The 21267-nt window shown below is 39.3% G+C and overlaps 1 protein-coding gene across 1 annotated transcript; it reads right to left on the bottom strand.

Moving 5' to 3' along the window:
• Positions 1-33: 33 nt before the first annotated feature.
• Positions 34-2817, bottom strand: LOC107830263 (superoxide dismutase [Mn], mitochondrial). The gene is made up of 6 exons (XM_016657770.2): positions 2461-2817; positions 1763-1809; positions 1563-1688; positions 1396-1452; positions 792-869; positions 34-479 (listed from the first exon to the last, which is right to left on the bottom strand). Exons 1-6 carry the CDS (start codon positions 2744-2746, stop codon positions 387-389), a joined length of 687 nt encoding a protein of 228 aa, XP_016513256.2. The 5' UTR covers positions 2747-2817; the 3' UTR covers positions 34-386.
• Between the last annotated feature and the right edge of the window lie 18450 nt (positions 2818-21267).

Raw genomic sequence — 21267 nt, 5'->3', positions numbered from 1 at the left:
AAGAAAAGCCGCTTAATGCAGGAGCTTTTTCAACCCAGAAGCCAAAATCTATAGGTTGAGGAAAAATTGGACTAGTTCAAGTAATACATTAAATCCATCTGAATACACAGGGCTGCTAAGACAGATGCTCTGTAAACCCAGCTAGCGGCTTTTACAAGTGATACTATTTGGATAAACTGATATCCAAAGAGTTGGGCTCAAACATAGAGTAGTTTTATTTAGGTTCCATACATCAAGTACATAAACCCTTTCCAGAAATACATCAAGTACATCAATCTGCGACTACACACACAAGAAAAATTGGACACCTGCTAATGTCACTCAGCCTTATTTCCCATCAAAAAGTTATACAGACATGTCCTCAAAACAGCGTCAAATATCCCTGTTCAAGGACATTCTTTCTCATAAACTTCATTTGCATATTTCCAGTTCATAACTTTCCATATGTTCTTCAGGTAATCAGGTCTTACATTTTTGTACTGTATCACAATAGGCAAAGGCAAGCTATTAGTTATATTCAACAACAAGAATGATTGAATTTGAATAAAAGTCCAAACGACATAAAAAATATGGCTTTCAAAAACATCTATTTCCATAAAGATTCAATACATTCATGCAGTATACAAAGATCAAGAGCATCCAAGAGAAAGGAGAAAATCTTACTTGGAACAAGTAGCAATGTCAACCATGATTCAGAATAAAAACATTGGTAGTAGCATGGATAGCTTCATAGAATTATGGATATATCATGTTTAGGGTATTAAAGCACTGTAAAAGAATAATAAAATTACCTGCAAGTAGTATGCATGTTCCCAAACGTCTATTCCCAGAAGAGGAACCAAATTTGCTCCTTTAGAAACCAAAGGGTCCTGGCAAGAAAAAATGATCCCTATCATAAGCAACCTGATTGATAGGCAACCTGACAAGCAACAATTACTGAAATATTTGCCAACTTTCTTATGCAATCCTAACATATAGAGGATTGACAAAACAAAGACCTATCTACACAGGCCATTTAAGCGCTGTATGTTGCGAATTGCAGAATGCTGACAGACCAAGGAAGGGGGAGAATGCAAAATAATCCTAAAGGACAAGTCAAAGAAGTTCATTAAACTAATAGGAATACTCAGCTGGTGCAAAGACGAGTATTTAACATTAAAAAGTCCGTCTCTTGACTAGGGAAGCAGATAATAATGAAAGGTCAGGTTATTTACGCTGCAGTTTTTAAGACCCTCTTGTTCATCAAGAAATTAGCAGTCTTATGCCTTTTCTTTTCACTATTTCTTGGATAATAACCTCTGAGTTAAGGAAACAAAGTGGAGGAATCAACTTCACTTGTTGAAGATGACGCTCATCAATTTATTAATTTAGCATAAATAAAAATGCATAAATCACCTGATTTGCAGTGGTTTCAATCACCAGGCGCTTAAGCTCTTTGTCCACACCAAGCCACTGCAAACGTAAACGCAGGCTCAAGAAGAAATACAAGGTGCAATCAAAAGCATGATTCTCAGAGACCTAAGCTGACCAACAAAGTTCCAAGAAAAGGAAGTGAGACCTACCACCCAGCCAGAGCCCTGTAAAGCAGCACCTTCTGCATTCATCTTTTGAACTAAAGCTTCCAGGGAGCCAAAGTTAGTGTCGATAGCCCAACCAAGAGAACCCTTTGGAGGCTCTCCACCACCCTCCTGCAATATGATTTAGCAGTTATGTCATTTCCCTTCAAAGTAGAACAATAATATAACTGAGGAAGCAAGCTTACGCGGACAGGGGCAAGATTCTTCCAGAAAATCGAGTGGTTAATATGACCTGCGTGAAAAGTCAAAAGAAAACCATCAGCTAGGATAAAAGAGTGATGATTTATGAAATCATCGCATACACACATGAATGGGCTTCGCCAAAGCACAAATGTAAATCAAAATGCATGTTGCAACAGAGAGCGCAGAAATGAGATGAGGAAAACACCAACATACTTCCAGGCTGAACAACAGCTTAATTAACTCGAGGCAATCCAATGTTTTTCTTCTGGACCATCATAATTCCCCTCAAACATCTATAACTCACTACCTTTACTAAATATTTACCAATTTCTCATTTTCTGCAGCAAAAAAGGCCATTTCGGCATTCAATTAACATCATTTCCACAATTAGAATTAATATTTGTAATATAATCAGCCATCGACAATGATAATTTCATTCAAACTGACATCAAGTGTCAAAAGCTCTAATCTCTTCTCATCGAACTGCTACAACTACTTCCTCCTAGCATAATTCAATATCACTAAAACAACCACCTAATTTCTTTAATTCTTTTTAATCCTATGAAGATTAATCTCATACTCCAGTTCAATTCAAATCCAATTTTATCTCGAACAAATTCAAAAATACAACCAATCAGTTAAATTCGACAAACAATGAATTATTCAGTAGATAAATAATGAAACAGAGAGAGGAATTGACCTCCGCCGTTGAATTTGATAGCGCTATGCAATTTGGCGACGGTAGGAGCATCTCCTTTGGAAATGGCATTATGTAGCTGTTCAAGGGCTTTATTGTAATTGGTGACGTAAGTCTGATGATGCTTTTGGTGGTGGAGCTGCATTATGTCACCGCTAATTGCCGGCTCCAGTGCTCCATAATCGTAGGGGAGATCGGGGAGCGAAAAGGTCTGGAAGCCGCGGAGTTGCGGGCGGAACCCTAGCCCTGTTGCTAAGGTCCGTCTGCTCACTAGGGTTCGTAGTGCCATTTTTGAGATATTCCTAAATGCTTTCTGCTATTTAACTCTATGGTGCGTTTTTATAGTTACTGGTAATGCCCGAAGAGGTCATTTTAACTCATCGGTCTCACCACACCTGTCATCTTGTTTCTCTTTCTTATTAATTTCTTTTCTGTTTAATGATTCGATATTCAAGTACACTAGTTTTACTAATTTGAATTCGCCAAGCGTTACATTTACTTAGGAAAAGTATTGTAATAACTGTTTAGAGGTTTTGTTTTTACGATGAAATAGTCTTAAAATAAGGGTGAATGAAAAATGAAGGGAAAATGAAATTTTTGAGTAAAATTTTAAGTTTTTCCCTTTTGACAATGAGACATTGTCTTATATTGGAAGAGGAAAAGATTTTTGTTGGGTATATATATAATTGCTCTTCTTGTAACTCTTAAAGAGTTAAGAAGAAAGTAAGCATCGCGCCGTCGCCGTCGTCGCTCGCTCGGCTTCAGCTACGGCTTCGGCTTCGGATTCGGATTCGGATTCGGTCAAATGATTGATTGATTAATTTTTTGCACCAAATTTATTTGTTAATAGTAAATATTAACGTAAGATTATTCGCATTTGTAACGGATATTTTTCAATCCATGTATTGACCACCAGCTGCAATAGCAGCCGCCTAATGCTCTTCCCACCATGGCCAAGTGCTTGCTCCACAAACAAGCTAGTGCATGCTCCACCATGGAGGATGGAGGGTCGTTCATCTTCAAAGCTGGCTGCTATATATATGTGCAGCAGCTGTTGAAGAAAGACACCACACAAAAATGAAACACAACACCAAACGAAATACACCTCAACTTTGGCTATACATTGCACTCCTTCCTCTCAGCATTTCCATACGATTTTCTGAGTTTCTACTCCTTTGTTCTGCATTGTTTTAACTTCAAATAAAGCAACTGTAAGTGTGATTTGCTACCGAACTTTGTGTTCGCTGAAACACTGGGGTTTGAAGTACCGCTACACCAATGTGTGATTCGTTCTATCCTGGGAGGAAATAATCCATTACCTTGGGTACTAGGAGGAGATTAAATTCCTTAAGGAAACACTGTGAATTCAGTGGGCTCGAATTAATTACTGTTTCATTACGATAACTTATATTTTGCAGAATTATTATTTACAAATACAGCAATATTTGCGGGACTAACAATAACTCGAATCTCAAACCTCTAAGTATATAATAAAGTCATTACGCTATTCATTACAAGAGTTAAAGATATTCTAGTGTTATACGAACCTTTGAATTTTAAGTTAAGTTGCATATGATTGTAATCACTCTCACGAGAATGAGGAGTCTAAACTCTAAAGGGATAATAGTATCGTCAACTAATTAAGAGGTTTGGTTAAATGGTTTGAATACTTCTACCTTTAATTAAAAATTTCAAGTTAAGCCGTGAAAACTAAAATCTCTTAGGCTAAGGAGAGCTTTACTTTGTTACATGACTTATTCTATACGAATACGCATTAGTCAGGTAATAAATGTATTTTTCTAACACACACCGAGAAAGAAGACAATAAAAATAAAATCAACACTTATTGTGTGGATGAATATTTTTTTTTTGGTTTCCATTCGGTGTTCGGTACCAGTATTGGAGTCCGACCATAGGTGGAGCTAGCCCTTCGCTTACGGGTTCGGTCGAACCCAACAGCTTTTGTTCAGGCTCTGTATTTATCTTGTAAAATTCATGAATTATGTACAAATTATTATTTTAGAACCCATTAATTCAAAAAAACTAGAATCTGAATCACAAGTTTTAAATCCTAGCTTCGCCTCTTAGCTCGACTATATCCGGATTCGCGCTGCATAGGGCCCAATTCGGAAGAAAGCGCTTCGTACCAAGAATTTTTACATACCCAAGGCTCGAATCTGAAACCTAAGAGAAAATCAACCTCACTAGTACTATTGAAGTAAAAGTCTTGATGAGCAGTGAATTTTGGATATGAATACCTAAAGCAACAAAAAATGGGATAATAGTGTTTAAAGAGCTAGTTTTTTTTCCTTGTGAAAGTTCACGGAGATGTAAAAACCACTAAATTTCGTTTGCTAAATAAACAAAGTAATTAGGTTATTTTAACCCAAAAAAAAAAAAGAAGGAAAAATAATGAGACTTTTGGGAAGGAGAAGACAAATGGAAACCAGGGAGGACGGGTATGAAAATGAAAGTGAAAATCTAGGGGCTAAGTACATTCTCACTTTAAAGTGGGAGCACCATGTTTCAACTCTCTTTTTGTCCAGTGGGTCGCTAATGAGTAATGATAGTAAACCAAGAGATTTACGTAATGTCTAATACCGTCGACTTGGCAATTAGACTCGATTTGTTTGGAAAAATTAATTAATTATCCCAATTTAAATGCTCTTAAACAAGCACATGAAAACCTATTATTCTTTGAGGTGTCAAGTGATATTAGATATAGTATACTATAGCAACATTACGACTTCATTTTTCCTATCATCCAACATTTGTTTCAAACATGTTCGACTAACAATATGAAAATTGTTTTTCTTGTTGAATCTAAAAGATTATCATTTTTAATTTCTGAAGTGGTTACGTATAAATTTCTTTTTTTGAGTTTTTGAAACTCGAAGCTCAACCATACTAATGCTTTTGTAATTTTGTTTTGAATATTGGAAAATTGCATGTACTTATTTTGTCAAGAGATCATCTCCCTTCATATCTTAAATATCAAAGAAATCTCCATCGGTTCAACATTTGTTCAATTAATACACTATTTATTAATTAACTTAAGGCTATCCTACAAGCTTAAATCAAATTAATTGTGCCACCGAGGATGGCAAAACCGCACCCTATCCTCTATAATACTAGTGTTTACTCTGTGGTCCATTTTGCAAATGGGTTTTGTTTAGAAAGAGTAGTTTAAAGAGTGTACAATGACGTAAAACCAAGCCTTTTTCTTTGATTCTACTCTCTTCTCTTTATTTTTCTATTTACCACTTTAATTCTTATGGTGTCCATTAGTCCTTCACTTTCTTATGTACATATATTTGAAACCTTTTTTTCCCTCATCTATACTATATTAAAAGCACGAATACCCTTAGCGAATTATCGTTTTCCTTTTATACCCTTTAAAAAATAATATTACACTAGACAAAATAATCATTTAATTATTTTTTTAATTTTTAGGATTTTGAAATCAACTAAAGTTCTACTTATTATACCTTTCCTTCTTTGGGCTAGGTAAAAAGTCCTAATACCTCAGCCAACATGTAACTAACGTGTATATTTTATCATCCAAAGCAAAGCTAAACTTCAATTGATAGATATCCTTCAAGAAATTTAAAAGCAAAAAAAGAATTAAAAAAAGGGCTTTGAATTGGATATTACATTACTTAATTTAATTTAAAAAATATAAAATCATGAAGGCCCTTAACGAAATAATACTTACCTTTTATATCTTTTAAAAATAAATTTCACACTGGACAGAATAATCATTTAATTATTTTTCTAATAATAAGAGTTTAAAATTAGCTAAATTTTGACATTATTTTTCTAATATTTAGGAATTTGAAATCAATTAAAATTTTACATAAATAAATATTTCCTTAGTTGAACTTCTATATAATGAGTCCTACATGAAAGCTATAACATGACATGTCAAAACAATTTCCTTTTATGGGAAAAAAGATTTAAGGTTTCGTTTATCCTAATTTTGAAAGAAAATATTCAAATTCAACTAATTTATTCTACTCACTATTACAAAAGTATGAGGAAAAAACAGGAAGACTAACAATTAATATTGTAATTACAATTAGTGTTAAGTAAATGCATTTTTTATTAGGATATTGAGCATGAAAACCTAACAAAGCTAACGAATATAATGCTAATGAATTAGCATTTTCTAATTCCTTATGCTATTCAACGAGAATACACATCATACTTACTTTTGAAATTCTAATCCCTATCTAAGTTTTAGTTTTTTAGATATCTCTTTTTTATAATTTCTGAAAAGTACACGATTACTTTAAAATAAATTACTGAAAATATATTTAAGAATACAAAAAATAAAGAGCGAATGAAAAGTGGTTGACAAGAGTTAATGACGTTGATATTTCTCCCAAAAATAAATATACATATAAAGATCCAAAAGTACCAACATTTTACCCTTTCAGAATACAATTCTTGTTGGATAAAATTATAATTAAAGTTAAATATACTAAAAATACGAATGAACTAATATATAAATAACTTGAATGAAAAAAATAAACTATTTTCTTTAATATTGAGAACAAATAATTAATTTGAATTAACTAAATAATAGAAGAGTTTAAATTTAATTATTTTTTAAATTCATCATGTAAGTAAAGTTATTTTTCAGGCTGACAAAACTCTTAGGATACATTAATTTGTCTACATAAGAAGAGTATTGGTGGTGACAAAAATTAAAATAAACAGAGCAAAATTAGTGTGTAGTATAGTATTAAAAGTCAAATTGGTAAAACCACAAACATGAAGTGATAAGGATAAAACAGTAGAAGGAAATATATATTCTATATGAGTTGTATTATTATTATTATTATTATTATTATTATTATTATTATTATTATTATTATTATTATTATTATTACTATTTATATTTGTTTTTATCTCATTGATTAGCCATTATATTTGTATATGTTAAGTCATTTGTTGTAAAATATTAGATCAACATTAGTCATTTTTATACTTTATATTGTTACTTATTAATTTTTGTCTATGAGCTATAAGGCAAACCTCTTCTTTCCAAAAGACCAAAAAATTAAATTTTTAATTTGTTTTATTTACTTGTTGATAAATGTAGTTTTTATAATATTTGTTTGTTTTAATATTAAGTCATAAAAATAAAAATAATTTTCATAAAATATTCATGCAGAAGTCCTCATAAATCACAATAAAGTATATAAGAATTATAAGATTTTTTTTTGGCGGGATTCATTTTCTTATTGAGCTAACTAAATTAGATCAACATTCATATTTCTTAGAACTTATACTTTCTTCTTTAATATTTATTTTATAAGTCAAACACAAAGTTTAATATTTAATGACGCGAGGTACACGTGCAACGCATGTACACAAAGACCAAAGACCAGTACTAATAATGTTACATGACTTACATTTTTGTAAAATATATTTGCAGCTAGCGATACAAAAGAGATGGTAAATACCCCAGCCCCAGGAATTCTTCAGTTCTGTAGTGACATCACGCACAAACTATGTTCTTTCTTAAAAAATTAATATCAAGAAAGGGAAAGCAAAAATAAAATAAAAATAACTTGTGTCATCTACTATAACTGATCACAGTTCAAGGATTCTCCTTCTTGTGTCGCGGCATAAAGGAAACGTTTCTCAAAGAAAATGATTTCCTGGGGGCGGAAAAGGTTTTTCTTTTTTTGAAAAATAATTTAGTGTTTGGTTGTTGAATGTAAAAACATTTTAAAAAATAGATATTAAAGATTAATATTAGTGTCAACAATTAGTAGATAGTCTTGCATTCAAAATTTGATGTATATTTTTAGTGGTAGAGATCGATAATAGTGTCTAAATATTTGATTAGAGTAAGTAATATGAAGTAGTAGCTAAGAGAACGGTAAAGTAATTTTTTTTTTTTTTTGCCTTTGATGGTGTATACGGGTGAAATCGATCTCATGGTGTATCCTAACCTCCGACAAAATAAATCGGGCTCGAGATATGGCAATAAGGGACCGAAATCGAGCCAAAGTCCCACCGGGCTAGAACCCGGGGGCATGACGACTGCCTTCGAGAATATCGAGGTCATGATCCCAGAATCGCTCCTAGCCTCGAACGACTTCGAAGAATGTTGTCAGACAATCCAGCATAGCCAACAGAAGACCGAAATATCCGTGGCCGGCCAAGTGTTATGGCGGGAATCTCGGCATGTATCGATAAGGAACTAGCAATCAACGAATTTTACATTTTATAGAGTTGTACCTAAAATATGACTCCCCTACTATATAAAGGGGGTCTAATCATTCATTTGACACATTGTAACACGCACTCAAAAGCAATTATATTATTATATTCTTTGTCTCCAACTCTTGTTCTTTTATACCGATCTTGGTGAGCTCAGTTCGAGAGGGACTATTTCATTGAGGTTGAAACTATCCAACTCGTGTGGTTTCAATTTATTTTGTCTTTGTTTATTCAATAGCAATTCAATTTATTGCTTTGTATCAAATTAATCCGTGTATCCTTAAAACCACTTACAAATTTAATTGTTATCCGATTTTGAGGGCAAACAGTTTGGCGCCCACCGTGGGGATGCATGATCCCCTCAGCGTCTTCGTCGTTGAAAGATAAGGTTCCCTCTGGAACGTAATCCCAAGTCCGTTTTTCCCTTGTGATAGATACTTTGGTACGCTTTAGCATCGGCCCCTGAGAAATATCGACCCCACCGATGATCATGTTAATGACATGCTGAGGTTCCTCCTGTTCAACCTGTTTACCAGAATCTCTATTCCTAAAGTGGTTCTTGGCTCGATCACTCAAAAACTCTCGGAGATGCCCGTTATTGAATAGCCGGGCTACTTCATCTCTTAATTGTCGGCAATCTCATGTCCTATGACCGTGAGTGCCATGATATTTCCACATTAGGTTAGGATCCCTTTGGGCTTGATCAGATTGTAGATGTCAGGGCCATTTGGTGTCTTTGATACGTCCAATAACGAATGCGATGGTTGCGGCGTCGACGTTAAAATTGTATTCCGATAGCCTTGGCGCTTCTTTCGGCCCGATAGGCCTGTCGAAACTGGTTTTGCTCATGAGTCCCTGGTTGTTTTGACCTCGATCACTTCTTCTTTCACTTTTCACGGGGTTTTGCCAAGATCTACTACCTCTTCGGTCTCCATTGTATGGTTGATACCGTTCCCTGTTCGACCTTAGTTCACGATCAATGTCTCTCCTGACTCTATCAACTAATCTGACGGGATAAACGGACCCGGAAGGCGCCCCGAGTTGATCATCTTCGACCCCTATTTTTGATTGATACCGATTATGCGCGTCGGCCCAGGTGACAGCCGGGGTACTCCACCAGATTTTGCTTCAACTGCTGTGAAGCCAACGAGCTTCGAACATTGAGTCCCTGGGTGAAGGCTTGAACGGTCAATCGTCTGCGACCAGAGACAAGTCCATCTGTTCCATTTGAAACCGGGACACGAATTCCCTGAGCATCTCATTATCCCTCTGCTTCACTTTGAAAAGGTCTGACTTCCTGGTCTCGACCTTGATAGCCCCGACGTGTGCTTTTACGAATGAATCTGCAAGCATAACAAATGAGTCAATAGAATTAGGAGGTAGGTTGTGATACCATATCATAGCTCCCTTGGATAGAGTTTCCCCGAACTTTTTCAGCAGGACAGACTTGATCTCGCCATCCTCTAAGTCGTTCTCTTTGATGGCACATGTGTAGGAGGTCACATGCTCATTTGGGTCGGTCGTTCCGTTGTACTTAGGAATCTCGGGCATGCGAAACTTTTTTGGGATCGGTTTTGGCGTTGCGCTCAAAGGAAAAGGTTTTTGAACAAACTTCTTAAAATCCAAGCCCTTCAATATCGGAGGTGCTCATGGGATTTGATCGACCCTGGAATTGTAGGTTTGTACCTTTTTGTCATTGGCTTCGATTTTCTTCTCCCCGATTCTATCCGTTTTGTCAATTCCTCGAGCATTTTTATGATCTTGGTGTTAGTCCCCGATTCATTTTCATTGGCCTCTCCGTGATCGGTTCATTTCTGCAGGTGACTTCCCGGGATGGCTCGGGCTCAACCATGCTCGGCGCTTGGCTTTGGTTCTACAACTAGGCTATCTCTTCGAAGATCACTCGCAAGTTGATCCAATCATTTTCGCCATTGTACGTATTCTGGGCAATTGATCGGACTTCCCCGCGTACGCAGTTCTTGTGGTCTTTAGGCAAATTTGTATTGATGGTCAAATACGAACTGGCATCGATGAGGTCTGCCACTGGAACTCCGCCGAGATTGGCTGGGGGCACCTCATTACCGGGTGCTGCATTGTTGTTCTTGCCATGGTGGCTGGACTCCGCATATGTGTTTAGAGGGGCAGACTGTGGGTTTGACATTTCGATTTTATCCTGGAATCAAAGACACTTCAAAGAGCAAGTGTAAAATAGGGTGTGTTACGGGAATTTGTATCTAATTGCCGCTATTATCCTTAGCCCCATCATCAAATCGAGGGTTGTGGAACAACTCAGCCTACAGGATCAGATCGTGCCTGCGGCCTGAGTCCTAAACGGGTTCAACATGACATGTGAGACCACTAAAAAGGAGATAACGCTACTGATGAACACTGCCGGGACCATTCAGGAAACAAAGTTCTATGTGATCGAGGGGGCATGAGGTACAATGCTCTATTCGGAAGACCATGGATTCACAACATGAGGGTGGTACCCTCAACGCTGCACCAGGTGTTGAAGTTCCTGATGCCGGAAGAAATAAAAATAGTTTACGGAGAATAATCGCCCGCCAAAGAGATGTTCGCGGTCGACATGATGGTCCCAATATCAACACTTTCGGCACCAAAGGAGCTGGGTCCGGTCACCAAGGGAGAAACCAAATAGTAACTATTAACACTGGCTCCATCCCAACCGGAGAAGCAGGAGATAGGTGAGGACGATGATTACGGGGTTCCTAGGTCTTTCATAGCTCCCGATGATTTTGATGCTACCAAATCAACGGCCGAGGAACTGAAGCAAGTCGTACTGATCGAACGTTTTCCCAATCGAAAGGTATACCTGGGCATGGGGGTTGAATCCCAAGCTCAGGAAAAAACTCATTCAATTTCTTATAGCTAATGAATATTGTTTCGCTTGGTCCCTCCTTGATATGACAGGGATCCCGCCGGAAATAACCACTCATAGGCTGAGCCTGGACCCGAAGTTCCACCCGGTCAAGCAGAAGAGGAGACCCCAGTCTGAGGTCAAACATGCTTTCATCAAGGACGTGGTATCTAAACTCCTTAAAATAAGGTCCATCAATAGGTTAAATACCCGGACAGGTTAGCAAACGTAGTAGTAATTCCAAAAAAGGGAACAAATTAAGAATGTGTGTGGATTATAAAGATTTGAATAAAGCGTGTCCCAAGGATTCTTTCCCTTTGCCTAACATCGATCGCATGATCGATGCGCCGGCCGGCCATGAGATCCTCAGTTTTCTCGACGCTTATTCTGGGTATAACCAAATTCGAATAGACCCGGGTGATCAGGAAAAAACTTCCTTCATCACCAAGTACGACACCTACTACTATAACGTGATGCCATTCAGACTAAAAAATTGGCGCCACTTACCAACGCCTAGTAAATCGGATGTTCGAAGAACAAATAGGAAAATCAATGGAGGTTTACATTGACGATATGTTGGTTAAGTCCCTGCGGGCAGAGGACCATTTGAAATATTTGCAGGAAACCTTCAGCATATTGAAGAAATATAATATGAAGGTGAACCCGGAGAAATGTACATTCGGAGTCGGGTCCGGTAAATTCCTCGGATTCATGGTATCCAACCGGAGAATCAAGATCAACCCCGATAAGATCAAGGCCATTGAAGATATCACTGTTGTGGACAACGTGAAGGCTGTAGGTTAACCGGACGCATAGCTGCCTTGGGACGATTTATTTCGAGGTCATCCGACAAGAACCACCATTTCTTCTCACTGTTGAAGAAAAATAATAACTTCTCATGGACCCCGAAGTGCCAACTGGCCTTGGAGGAGCTCAAGCGATATTTATCGAGTCCACCGCTGCTTCACACGCCGAACATCAAATATCGGCCTCGGACCGCCATTAAGTCTCAAATTTTGGCAGACTTTGTGGCCGACTTTACACCGGCCCTAATACCCAAGGTCGAGAGACAGTTGTTGTTGAACTCAGGAACTTCTTCAGGAATTTGGACCCTCTTTACGGGTGGCGCCTCGAACGTGAAGGGGTCCGGACTTGGAATAGTCTTGAAACCACCCGCAGGTAATGTAGTTAGATAATCTAATAAGACTATAAAATTAACTAACAATGAGGCCGAGTATGAGGCCATGATTGCAGGTCTCGAACTTGCCAAAAGCTTGGGGGCAGAGGTGATCGAAGCTAAGTGCGACTCCCTCCTTGTGATGAACCAAGTTAATAAGACGTTCCAAGTTAGAGAGGAGCGAATGCAAAGATACCTAAATAACCTGCAGGTAACGTGACCTCGCTTCAAAGAGTGGACTCTATAACATGTGCCTCGGGATCAAAACAACGAGGCCGATGCCCTTGCTAACTTGGGATCGTCGGTCGATGATGATGAGTTCAACTCGGGGGCAGTCGTATAACTCATGATATCGGTAGTGGAAGAAGGTCACGCCGAGATAAACTGAACAAGCCTGACTTGGGACTGGAGAAACAAATATATATAATATTTGAAGATCGGAAAACTGCCTTCGGACCCTAAGGAATCGAGGACTCTGCGTACAAAGGCAGCCCGATTCAGCCTGTCCTAAGACGGTACACTATTCCGGAGAACGTTCGATGGCCCACTCGCAATATGTCTAGGGCCAGGAGACACGGAGTATGTTCTGAGGGAAATCCACAAAGGCACCTTCGGAAATCATTCGGGCGCCGAATCGTTAGTTTAGAAAATAATCAGAGCCGGCTACTATTGGATCGACATGGAAAAGGATGCGAAGGAGTTCGTGCAAAATGCGACGGATGTCAAAGGCATGCTCCGATGATTCATCAGCTCGGGGAGCTGTTACACTTGGTCCTGTCGCCCTGGCCGTTCATGAAATGGGGGATGGACATCGTCGGCCCCCTTCTATGGGCACCCGGTAAGGCTCATTTTATATTGTTTATGACTGACTATTTTTCTAAATGGGTGAAAGCCCAGGCGTTTGAGAAAGTCAGGGAGAAGGAAGTTCATCTGGGACCACATAATATGTCGGTTCGGAATGCCGGCCAAGATCGTGTGTGACAATGGGAAGCAGTTCATTGGCAACAAAGTAAGCAAGTTTCTCGAAGATTATAAGATCAAAAGAATCATGTCAACACCATATCACCCTAGTGGGAATGGGCAAGCAGAGTCCACCAACAAAACCATACTCCAAAACCTCAAAAAGAGATTGACCGATACCAAAGGAAAATGGAAAGAAATCTTGACCGAAGTCCTATGGGCTTACCGTACGACTTCGAAGTCCAGTACCGGAGCCACCCCATTCTCATTGGTTTACGGCGCCGAAGCTTTAATACCGGTCGAAGTCAGAGAACCGAGTCTCAGGTTCCGATATGTAACCGAAGAATCAAATAACGAGACCATGAATACGAGCCTGGAACTGTTGTATGAAAGACGCGAAGCCGCCCTCGTCCGGATGGCCGCCCAAAAACAACGGATCGAAAGGTATTACAATCGAAGAGCCAACCTTCGACACTTCAATTTCAGGGACTTAGTGTTGAGGAAGGTCACATTAAACACACTCAACCTTAACGAAGGAAAGTTGGGACTGAACTGGAAAGGTCCGTATCAAATTATCGAGATCACATAGAAAGGGTCGTACAAGCTCGGAGTAATGAACGGTGAGATACTATCAAACAACTAGAACGTGACTTACTTGAAACAATATTACTACTAAGGTACGACCCCGTTTACTTCTTTTATTTATTTATTAACACATGCAGGTAACTGTCAATGAACGAAACAATTTTTTAGGCCTGAAAGCACGCGTTGCACTCTTTTTCTCTTGAACCACTTTTGTCCCAAATGGGTTTTCCGGAAAGGTTTTTAACGAGGCAACAGTGGATCATGCTTACTTAGAATCGAAGATCGGTTGCTAACAGTATCTGAGGCTTCTCTATGATCGACCTCGAACACTGGGGGGCATCACCCTCAGATAACGATTATGGCAAGGAAATAAACTTTGCGCTCGAATAGTCTAGGCTCGATCAATAGGATTTACTGTAAGGGCTAAACGGTAGAATGAACCGTACCCACATAGACTGCCCTAGCCCAGACACAAAGCTTGAACACATGTATAACTTTGTATATTACGCACAAAATTGAAAGGAAATTTCTACCTTACGGATAAATATTTTGCCCCTTGAATTTGATCCCCTAAAGACATCGAGTCAAAGGGCCACCTCACTCGTGGATTGCCACCCAAGGCAAATTCGGATAGCCCGGGATAATGAAGCCTGGGGGCACAAAGCTTAGTTGGCAGTGCCCGAACTTTAAAGGCTACGACCACCCTTATTCGGGAACAATTATCTCGGTTAAGCCCGGATGACTCGGGGTGACAAGCCCACTGGACAACACCCAAACTAGAAAGTTTATGACCGTCTTAAAATGGCTCGGAGACGTCCGAGATCCGTAACCCAAAAAAAATGGGCCTTCAAAATTTCTAAACAGGTTCAAAAAGCTACCCTCAACAAAATTGTAATCTAAACAATTCTAAGTACTTTAGGGAAAGCTTCCAGTCATACCGAGCCCCCACGAGCCTTAAACAAAATAATTTCGAGAGCAAGGCATATTCGAACCTCCGAACAAGACCTAATTATTACGTGCTAAGGCATTCAATATCTTTACAATCATAAGAAAAAAAGCGAAAGGAAATGAGCTTTAAAATTGTCGAAGGGAAAAGAGCCTTATATATATACATGAAAAGATCTTTACAAGGAAGAAACTACAAGGCATAGTCCAAACGGCCTTGACAAAAAAGTACAAAAGTACAAAAACAAGAAAAAAATATACAAGGTACTTAAACGGCTTGGTCTCCACCGGAGCCCGCCTCGTCGCCGAGACCATCGGAATTTTCTCCGCCCCCGAATCCGTCCGAACCCTCAGAGTCTTCTTCGTCCTCAGGATACACCAACTTCTTGGCCTCGCCCTTGAGCCCCTTAGCATTTTCGACCTCGGCCGGCAAATCAAAACCCCGAGCATGAACTTCCTCGAGGGCCTCCCTTCGGGACTTCCACTTCACATACTCGACAATATCTTTCAGGTAGTCCTAGGCTACCTCAGCATCGACTTTATACTGGTCCACCATCTCATCGGCATCGACTTTGATTACTTCAACCACCGACTTGGCCACCTTAAGCTCCTTGGCAAGGGTCTCTCGATCAGAAACAACCGAGCTTAGATAAGACTGGAGCTCCTCAATCTTTTGGGACCATGCCTCAGCCTTATCCCTCATTGCTCGAAGTTGGACCTCCGCCGAGGTCAACTATGCCCGAGCAGTCTCCTTTTCCGAGGCCAGGCGGTCCATCCTGCCTCTCCACTCTTTGACCTCGACCTTGATTGCATCCATCTCGCCTCGGAGTTGGACGATCCGATCAATCTTCTGTTGAACCTGCGGGTTCTGACCATTAGAAACCGTATCTAGCTCATCGTCACTAACTTCAAAATTTTTTACATGTTCAACCAGGTCGGCGTGTTCTTTCCGAGCCGCTTCCAACTCAGCTCGAAGGCTCTTAGCCTCTCCTTCACGCTGCTCACTAAGAAGTTTGTACGTGTATCTCTTTTCAGTAAGCTCTCTGACTTCGACTTCGAGTTGGTTCAACTCATCCCGGTATCAGAGAAAATCCTCATGGTGAAGCACCGAGGCCTAAAGATGCGAAGAAAAATATTAGGATTGTGAATTAATTCAAGTATAAAATGAGAAATTGAAATCATCGAGAGTTATCTAAAGTTACCCTGTTCAGCTCCTGTTGTGCTTCGTTGAACAGGAAGAGCACATCTACCTCGTTTATTTTGGCTTGGTCTTCTTCGGTCACCATGCACCGGAGGTAACTGGCCACCCCTACGGGGGAGGAAAGAACCCGGGCATCCTCCGGAATGGTAATGACAATAGACCGATTCCGATTAGGATCCACACTCGGGGCAGGGAACCAGTTGACCAATTTCGGGCTCGAGTTAGGCCCGCCTACCCTCGAGGTCGGACTCTTCCTCGGTACTTCTATGTTACCTAACCCGGTGACGTCTTCCGTGGCGGTGGAATCCACACCATCAAAAAAGCAGTGAAGGGGGTCTGTGGGCCCCCTCGTTGGGGTGCTCTTTCGCCGTTTGAGCCTCGTTGTACATGGACTCGGTGAACAAGGGTGACTCAATGATGTTTATCACATCGAGTGCCTCCTTCGGGGCACTGCCCGCATCCCTGTCACCTCGACCCCGGTCACCTCGTCGACCTCTGTGGCTTGAGGCAGATCGGCCTCTCGGATCTCTAGTTTAGTGGCCCCCTACTTTTCGAGTTGTGACGGCTCACAGGCTAGTAGAGCAAAAGGTTCTTCATCTTCGGATTCGTCCCTCAGCTGATAGAGCGAATCCGAAGCTGGTGCTCGGGCGCTGGTACTTTCTTTTTACTTGCGCACCAGCCTTCTCTTTGTTTTCTTTTTCTCCGAGATCGGGGAACTCGGAGCCCTCTTTCTTTTCTTCTCTTCGAACTGTCTTGGAGCAGGGGACTCAGTAGGTAAGTCTTCGCCACCGGCTGGAGGCCTCAACTCGACATCCTTAGATAAACCTGCAAAAAAGAAGTAAAGGGAGTAGGGGTTTAATGTTAAAAGAGGGATCTTAATACTACCTACTCGGGAAAGACGTTTTACCATGGGAACGGGCCTCTCAACGGCCCTTCGAGAGCTTGCTCCACGAGCACTCGGAATAGGACATCTGTGATACGATACCCTAGACCCACTCCTTGAGTCGAGGGAAAATCGTTTGGGACCCGAACAACGGCTGCACCACCACAAAGCACTGATAAGAAAAAGAGAAGTAAGTGTAAAATCGACCTTCAAAAGTAAATCGTACTTACGTGAGGTATTCCACTTCTCGGGGAATGGACTGCACACGACTGGGATTAAGTTTGAAGTCCTCACTCGAACAAAACGACCTTGCCAGCCCTGATACCGGTCCTCATCAATACTTGAGAACGGGGCTTTACTGGCCCGCTGCACAAGCTTTACCAGTTCCCCCTCCCCCCGAAAGATTCGGGGACTGTATAAGCGAATAAGATGGTCGATGGTGAACGAGCACCCGCCGATTTTGTTCACAAAGAACCAGAGGATGATCACGATCCTCCAGAGCGATGGGTGAATCTGGCCTAGGCACATGTTGTACCTTCTGCAGAAATCCAAAATGACCGGATCCACCGGGCCCAATGTAAATGGATAAATGTAAACACTTAGGTATCCCTCGACATGGGTGGTAATGGCTTCATCGGGGTCGGGGACCACTATGTCCTTATCGGCCTAGTTAGAGTCTTTTCGGACCGTGGGGAGGATCTCTTCGGTGATCGAGCAGATATATCTCGAGACCTCCTCATACCGGCCTTGTACAGAGGAAGGCTTTTCGACCTTGAAATCGATGTTGACCGAGCATCCCCCGTGGATGAACATTTTCAAAGGGGGTTCAGTTACTGGTTCATCGATGGCAGCGCGCGAAACGGTCTCCTCAGCCTCAGTAGCCGGTCGCGAAGTTGAAGGAGTTTCTTTCTGGGGAACGGTCTTGGAAGTCTTTGCCATTTCTTTAAAAAATGAAGGAAAGTCTGAGAAAGGTGGAAAAAGAAAGGAAGATTGAAGGATTAGATTTGTTGTCTTGAGATGAAGATGGGTAAAAATTCTTGCAAAGGAACTCGAATAACTGGGGTAAAAGTGCTAAAGAGTATTAAAATCTTAAAGGTACGAGGGTAGAAGGTTTAGATGTAAAGTTAAAATGAACAAAGGCGGGGGTATTTATAGTAGTTCAGCGACGTTTTGCATCTAGGGACGGCCGGCCGGCAGCTGACATGCATTTAATGCCATTAAGACTTGACTGACGAGACGTTTCGGTTGTTTTGTCGTTTCTGTCACGGTGTATCGAAATAAGAATCAGAAGCTCATGTCGTTTCTCGTCGTTTTACTCTCCGAAAAATGAGGGGACTATCTGTATACGGGTGAAATCGAGTTTATGGTGCATCCTAGCCTCCGATAAGATAAGCAGGCTCGAGATATGGCAATAAGGGACCGAAATCGAGCCAAAGTTCCACCGGGCTAGAACCCGGGGTATGATGCCTGCCTTCGAGAATATCGAGGCCATGATCCCAGAATCGGTCCTAGTCTCGAACGACTTCGAAGAATGTTGTCAGACAATCCAGCATAGCCAACCGAAGGCCGAAATATCCGTGACCGGCCGAATGTTACGGCGGGAACTCGGCACGTATCGATAAGGAACCAGCAATCAACGAATTTTACATTTTATAGAGTTGTACCTAAAATAGGACTCCCCTACTATATAAAGAGGGTTTAATCATTCATTTGACACATTGTAACACGCACTCAAAATCAATTATATTATTATTTTCTTTGTCTCCAACTCTTGTTCTTTTTCATCTATACCGGTCTTGGTGAGCTCGGTTCGAGAGGGACTATTTCATTGAGGCTGAAACTATCCAACTCGTGTGGTTTGAATTTATTTTGTCTTTGTTTATTCAATAGCAATTCAATTTATCGTTTTGTATCAAATTAATCCGCATATCCTTAAAATCACTAACAAATTTAATTGTTATCCGATTTTGAGGGTAAACATTAAAAATGTTTTTCTGTAACCAAACACCAATCAACGACTTTTTCATGAAAAATATTTTTCACGAGAATTCCTTCGTAAAACACAAAGAAAAATATTTTTCCTCCATTTATTTATTCAAGGGAGAGAAGGGCGACACGGTTGAGTACTTGAGTTTAACTTGTTGCATTTGAATTTAAAGGAATAGAGAAGGATAGAAAGGGAGAGACAAGATGATGGACAAAACGCTAAAGTTCCGTTAATGTAAAAGTGCTCAGGAACAATGGAAAGAGACTATTTTAACTGTAACTTTTGTATATAATCTTCAACGCGAGAACAAATTCGCAAATTTCACATTACATCATTTATTATCTACATTTGGACTGGATTGCCAACAGCTACCGTATTTAAGTATTCATGAAACAGACCTCTAACTGTTCCTCATAGAGGACAGAACTTTGACATTTTCTAAACTCGTTAGCGAGCACTAATGGTTCAAATGTTATACTTATCACCTAAAATGTTGTAAGAGAGATTAGTTGTAAGAGAAACTAATCTCTCCCTTCGATAGGTATAGATAGGGCTCCAAGCTCTGGGAATAGAAAATTAGCTGGTAATACTGCAAATAGCTTTTAAATAAAAAAAGATTAAGGGTAGAGTAACTAACGCGCCTTAATTGCAACTAAAGAAGCACCCGTGCGTGCTCCACCTGTACTAAGCAAAAACACAAAAAAATTTCAAACTCAAAAAAGTTTAAAGTGCAAAACTTAGGTGGGCATAAAATCCGAAAAATCTAATTACGAACTAAATCGAATTAATTTGGTATTTCGATTTTTTGGGTATTTCGGTACAAAATTTTCAGTATTTCGGTAATTCGGTTCGATATACGGTATTGGATTTTTGATATTTCGGTATACCGAAATACCAAAATAATTTAGTCCAAGCCCAACTTTATTTTTAATTTTTAGCCCAATAACCTTATGCCCACACCCCAAATTCCAAAGATGAATCGACATGGGTGAGCACTTTTTAAAAATTATTTAAGAAAATAATAATATTCTTTATTTATTATATAAATGAAAGATTTTTTTACACTAATGACATATTATAAAGATTAAGCAAATAATTAATGACCAGACAAGATGCATAAATCATGGGACATTCTCTACCATCTTAAAGAACTTTTGACATACTTCCTTAATCCGACAATATCCAACATTGAAATGCATCTTATGGTGTTTCATGCGTTCCATTATTCTGTAGGATTTTGATGGTTTATGTTAGATTTATTATACGTATATATCTATCACTATATGGAACATACCTATTTATATATGTACATTATGTCATTTATATATGTTGTATATAATAGTACTATATTATACAAAGTGAAATTCATACAACTATATAACATAGTCCAAACATATAGTAATATTTATACGATAAATATACCACAAACTGAATTATAACATATAATACACTCCAGAATTTTTATATCAATATTTTGGCGGAATTCTGAATATATAATATTTATACCGATATTATTCTGTAAATATTTATTTCTAAGTATGTATGTATCTTATACCCTTTATATAATTAAATATGCAATATACTATCATTATTCCATAAATATAAAATGAAATTATTTCATTATTATACCTTTTATAATATTAAATATTTCTAATTAAATATGTAATATACCAAAAACTACGTTTGGTGGAAGTCATTCATGCGAAAAATTGGGAATAGATTGTGGAGAATTGGTTAATCCATGGCAGAAGAAATAAACAAGATATTTCAGTTGTTTACTTCCTATTAGTTAATGGAGTTAGGGAGATAGTGAAAATTTAGTCTAAACCGAACCGTACCGAACCAAAATAAGAAATACCGAACCGTATCGAAATATTTTGGTACGGTATTTGATATACACAATTGATAAATCGAATACCGAAATATCGAACCGAAATTTTTAAATACCGAACCAAAA

This window comes from Nicotiana tabacum, chromosome 4, assembly GCF_000715075.1.
Source record: "Nicotiana tabacum cultivar K326 chromosome 4, ASM71507v2, whole genome shotgun sequence".
Classification (NCBI taxonomy): domain Eukaryota; kingdom Viridiplantae; phylum Streptophyta; class Magnoliopsida; order Solanales; family Solanaceae; genus Nicotiana; species Nicotiana tabacum.
The sequence above is the reverse complement of the archived record's forward strand: the minus strand, read 5'-3'. Positions and strand labels throughout refer to the sequence as shown.

Excerpts from the sequence above, each read along its gene's own strand:
- LOC107830263 (XM_016657770.2), bottom strand. The coding sequence starts at position 2,746 with ATGGCACTACGAACCCTAGTGAGCAGACGGACCTTAGCAACAGGGCTA. Across the intron at positions 1,453-1,562 it reads TACAGGGCTCTGGCTGGGTG|TGGCTTGGTGTGGACAAAGA; the intron begins GTAGGTCTCACT and ends TTACGTTTGCAG. Across the intron at positions 480-791 it reads AACATGCATACTACTTGCAG|TACAAAAATGTAAGACCTGA; the intron begins GTAATTTTATTA and ends ATTGTGATACAG.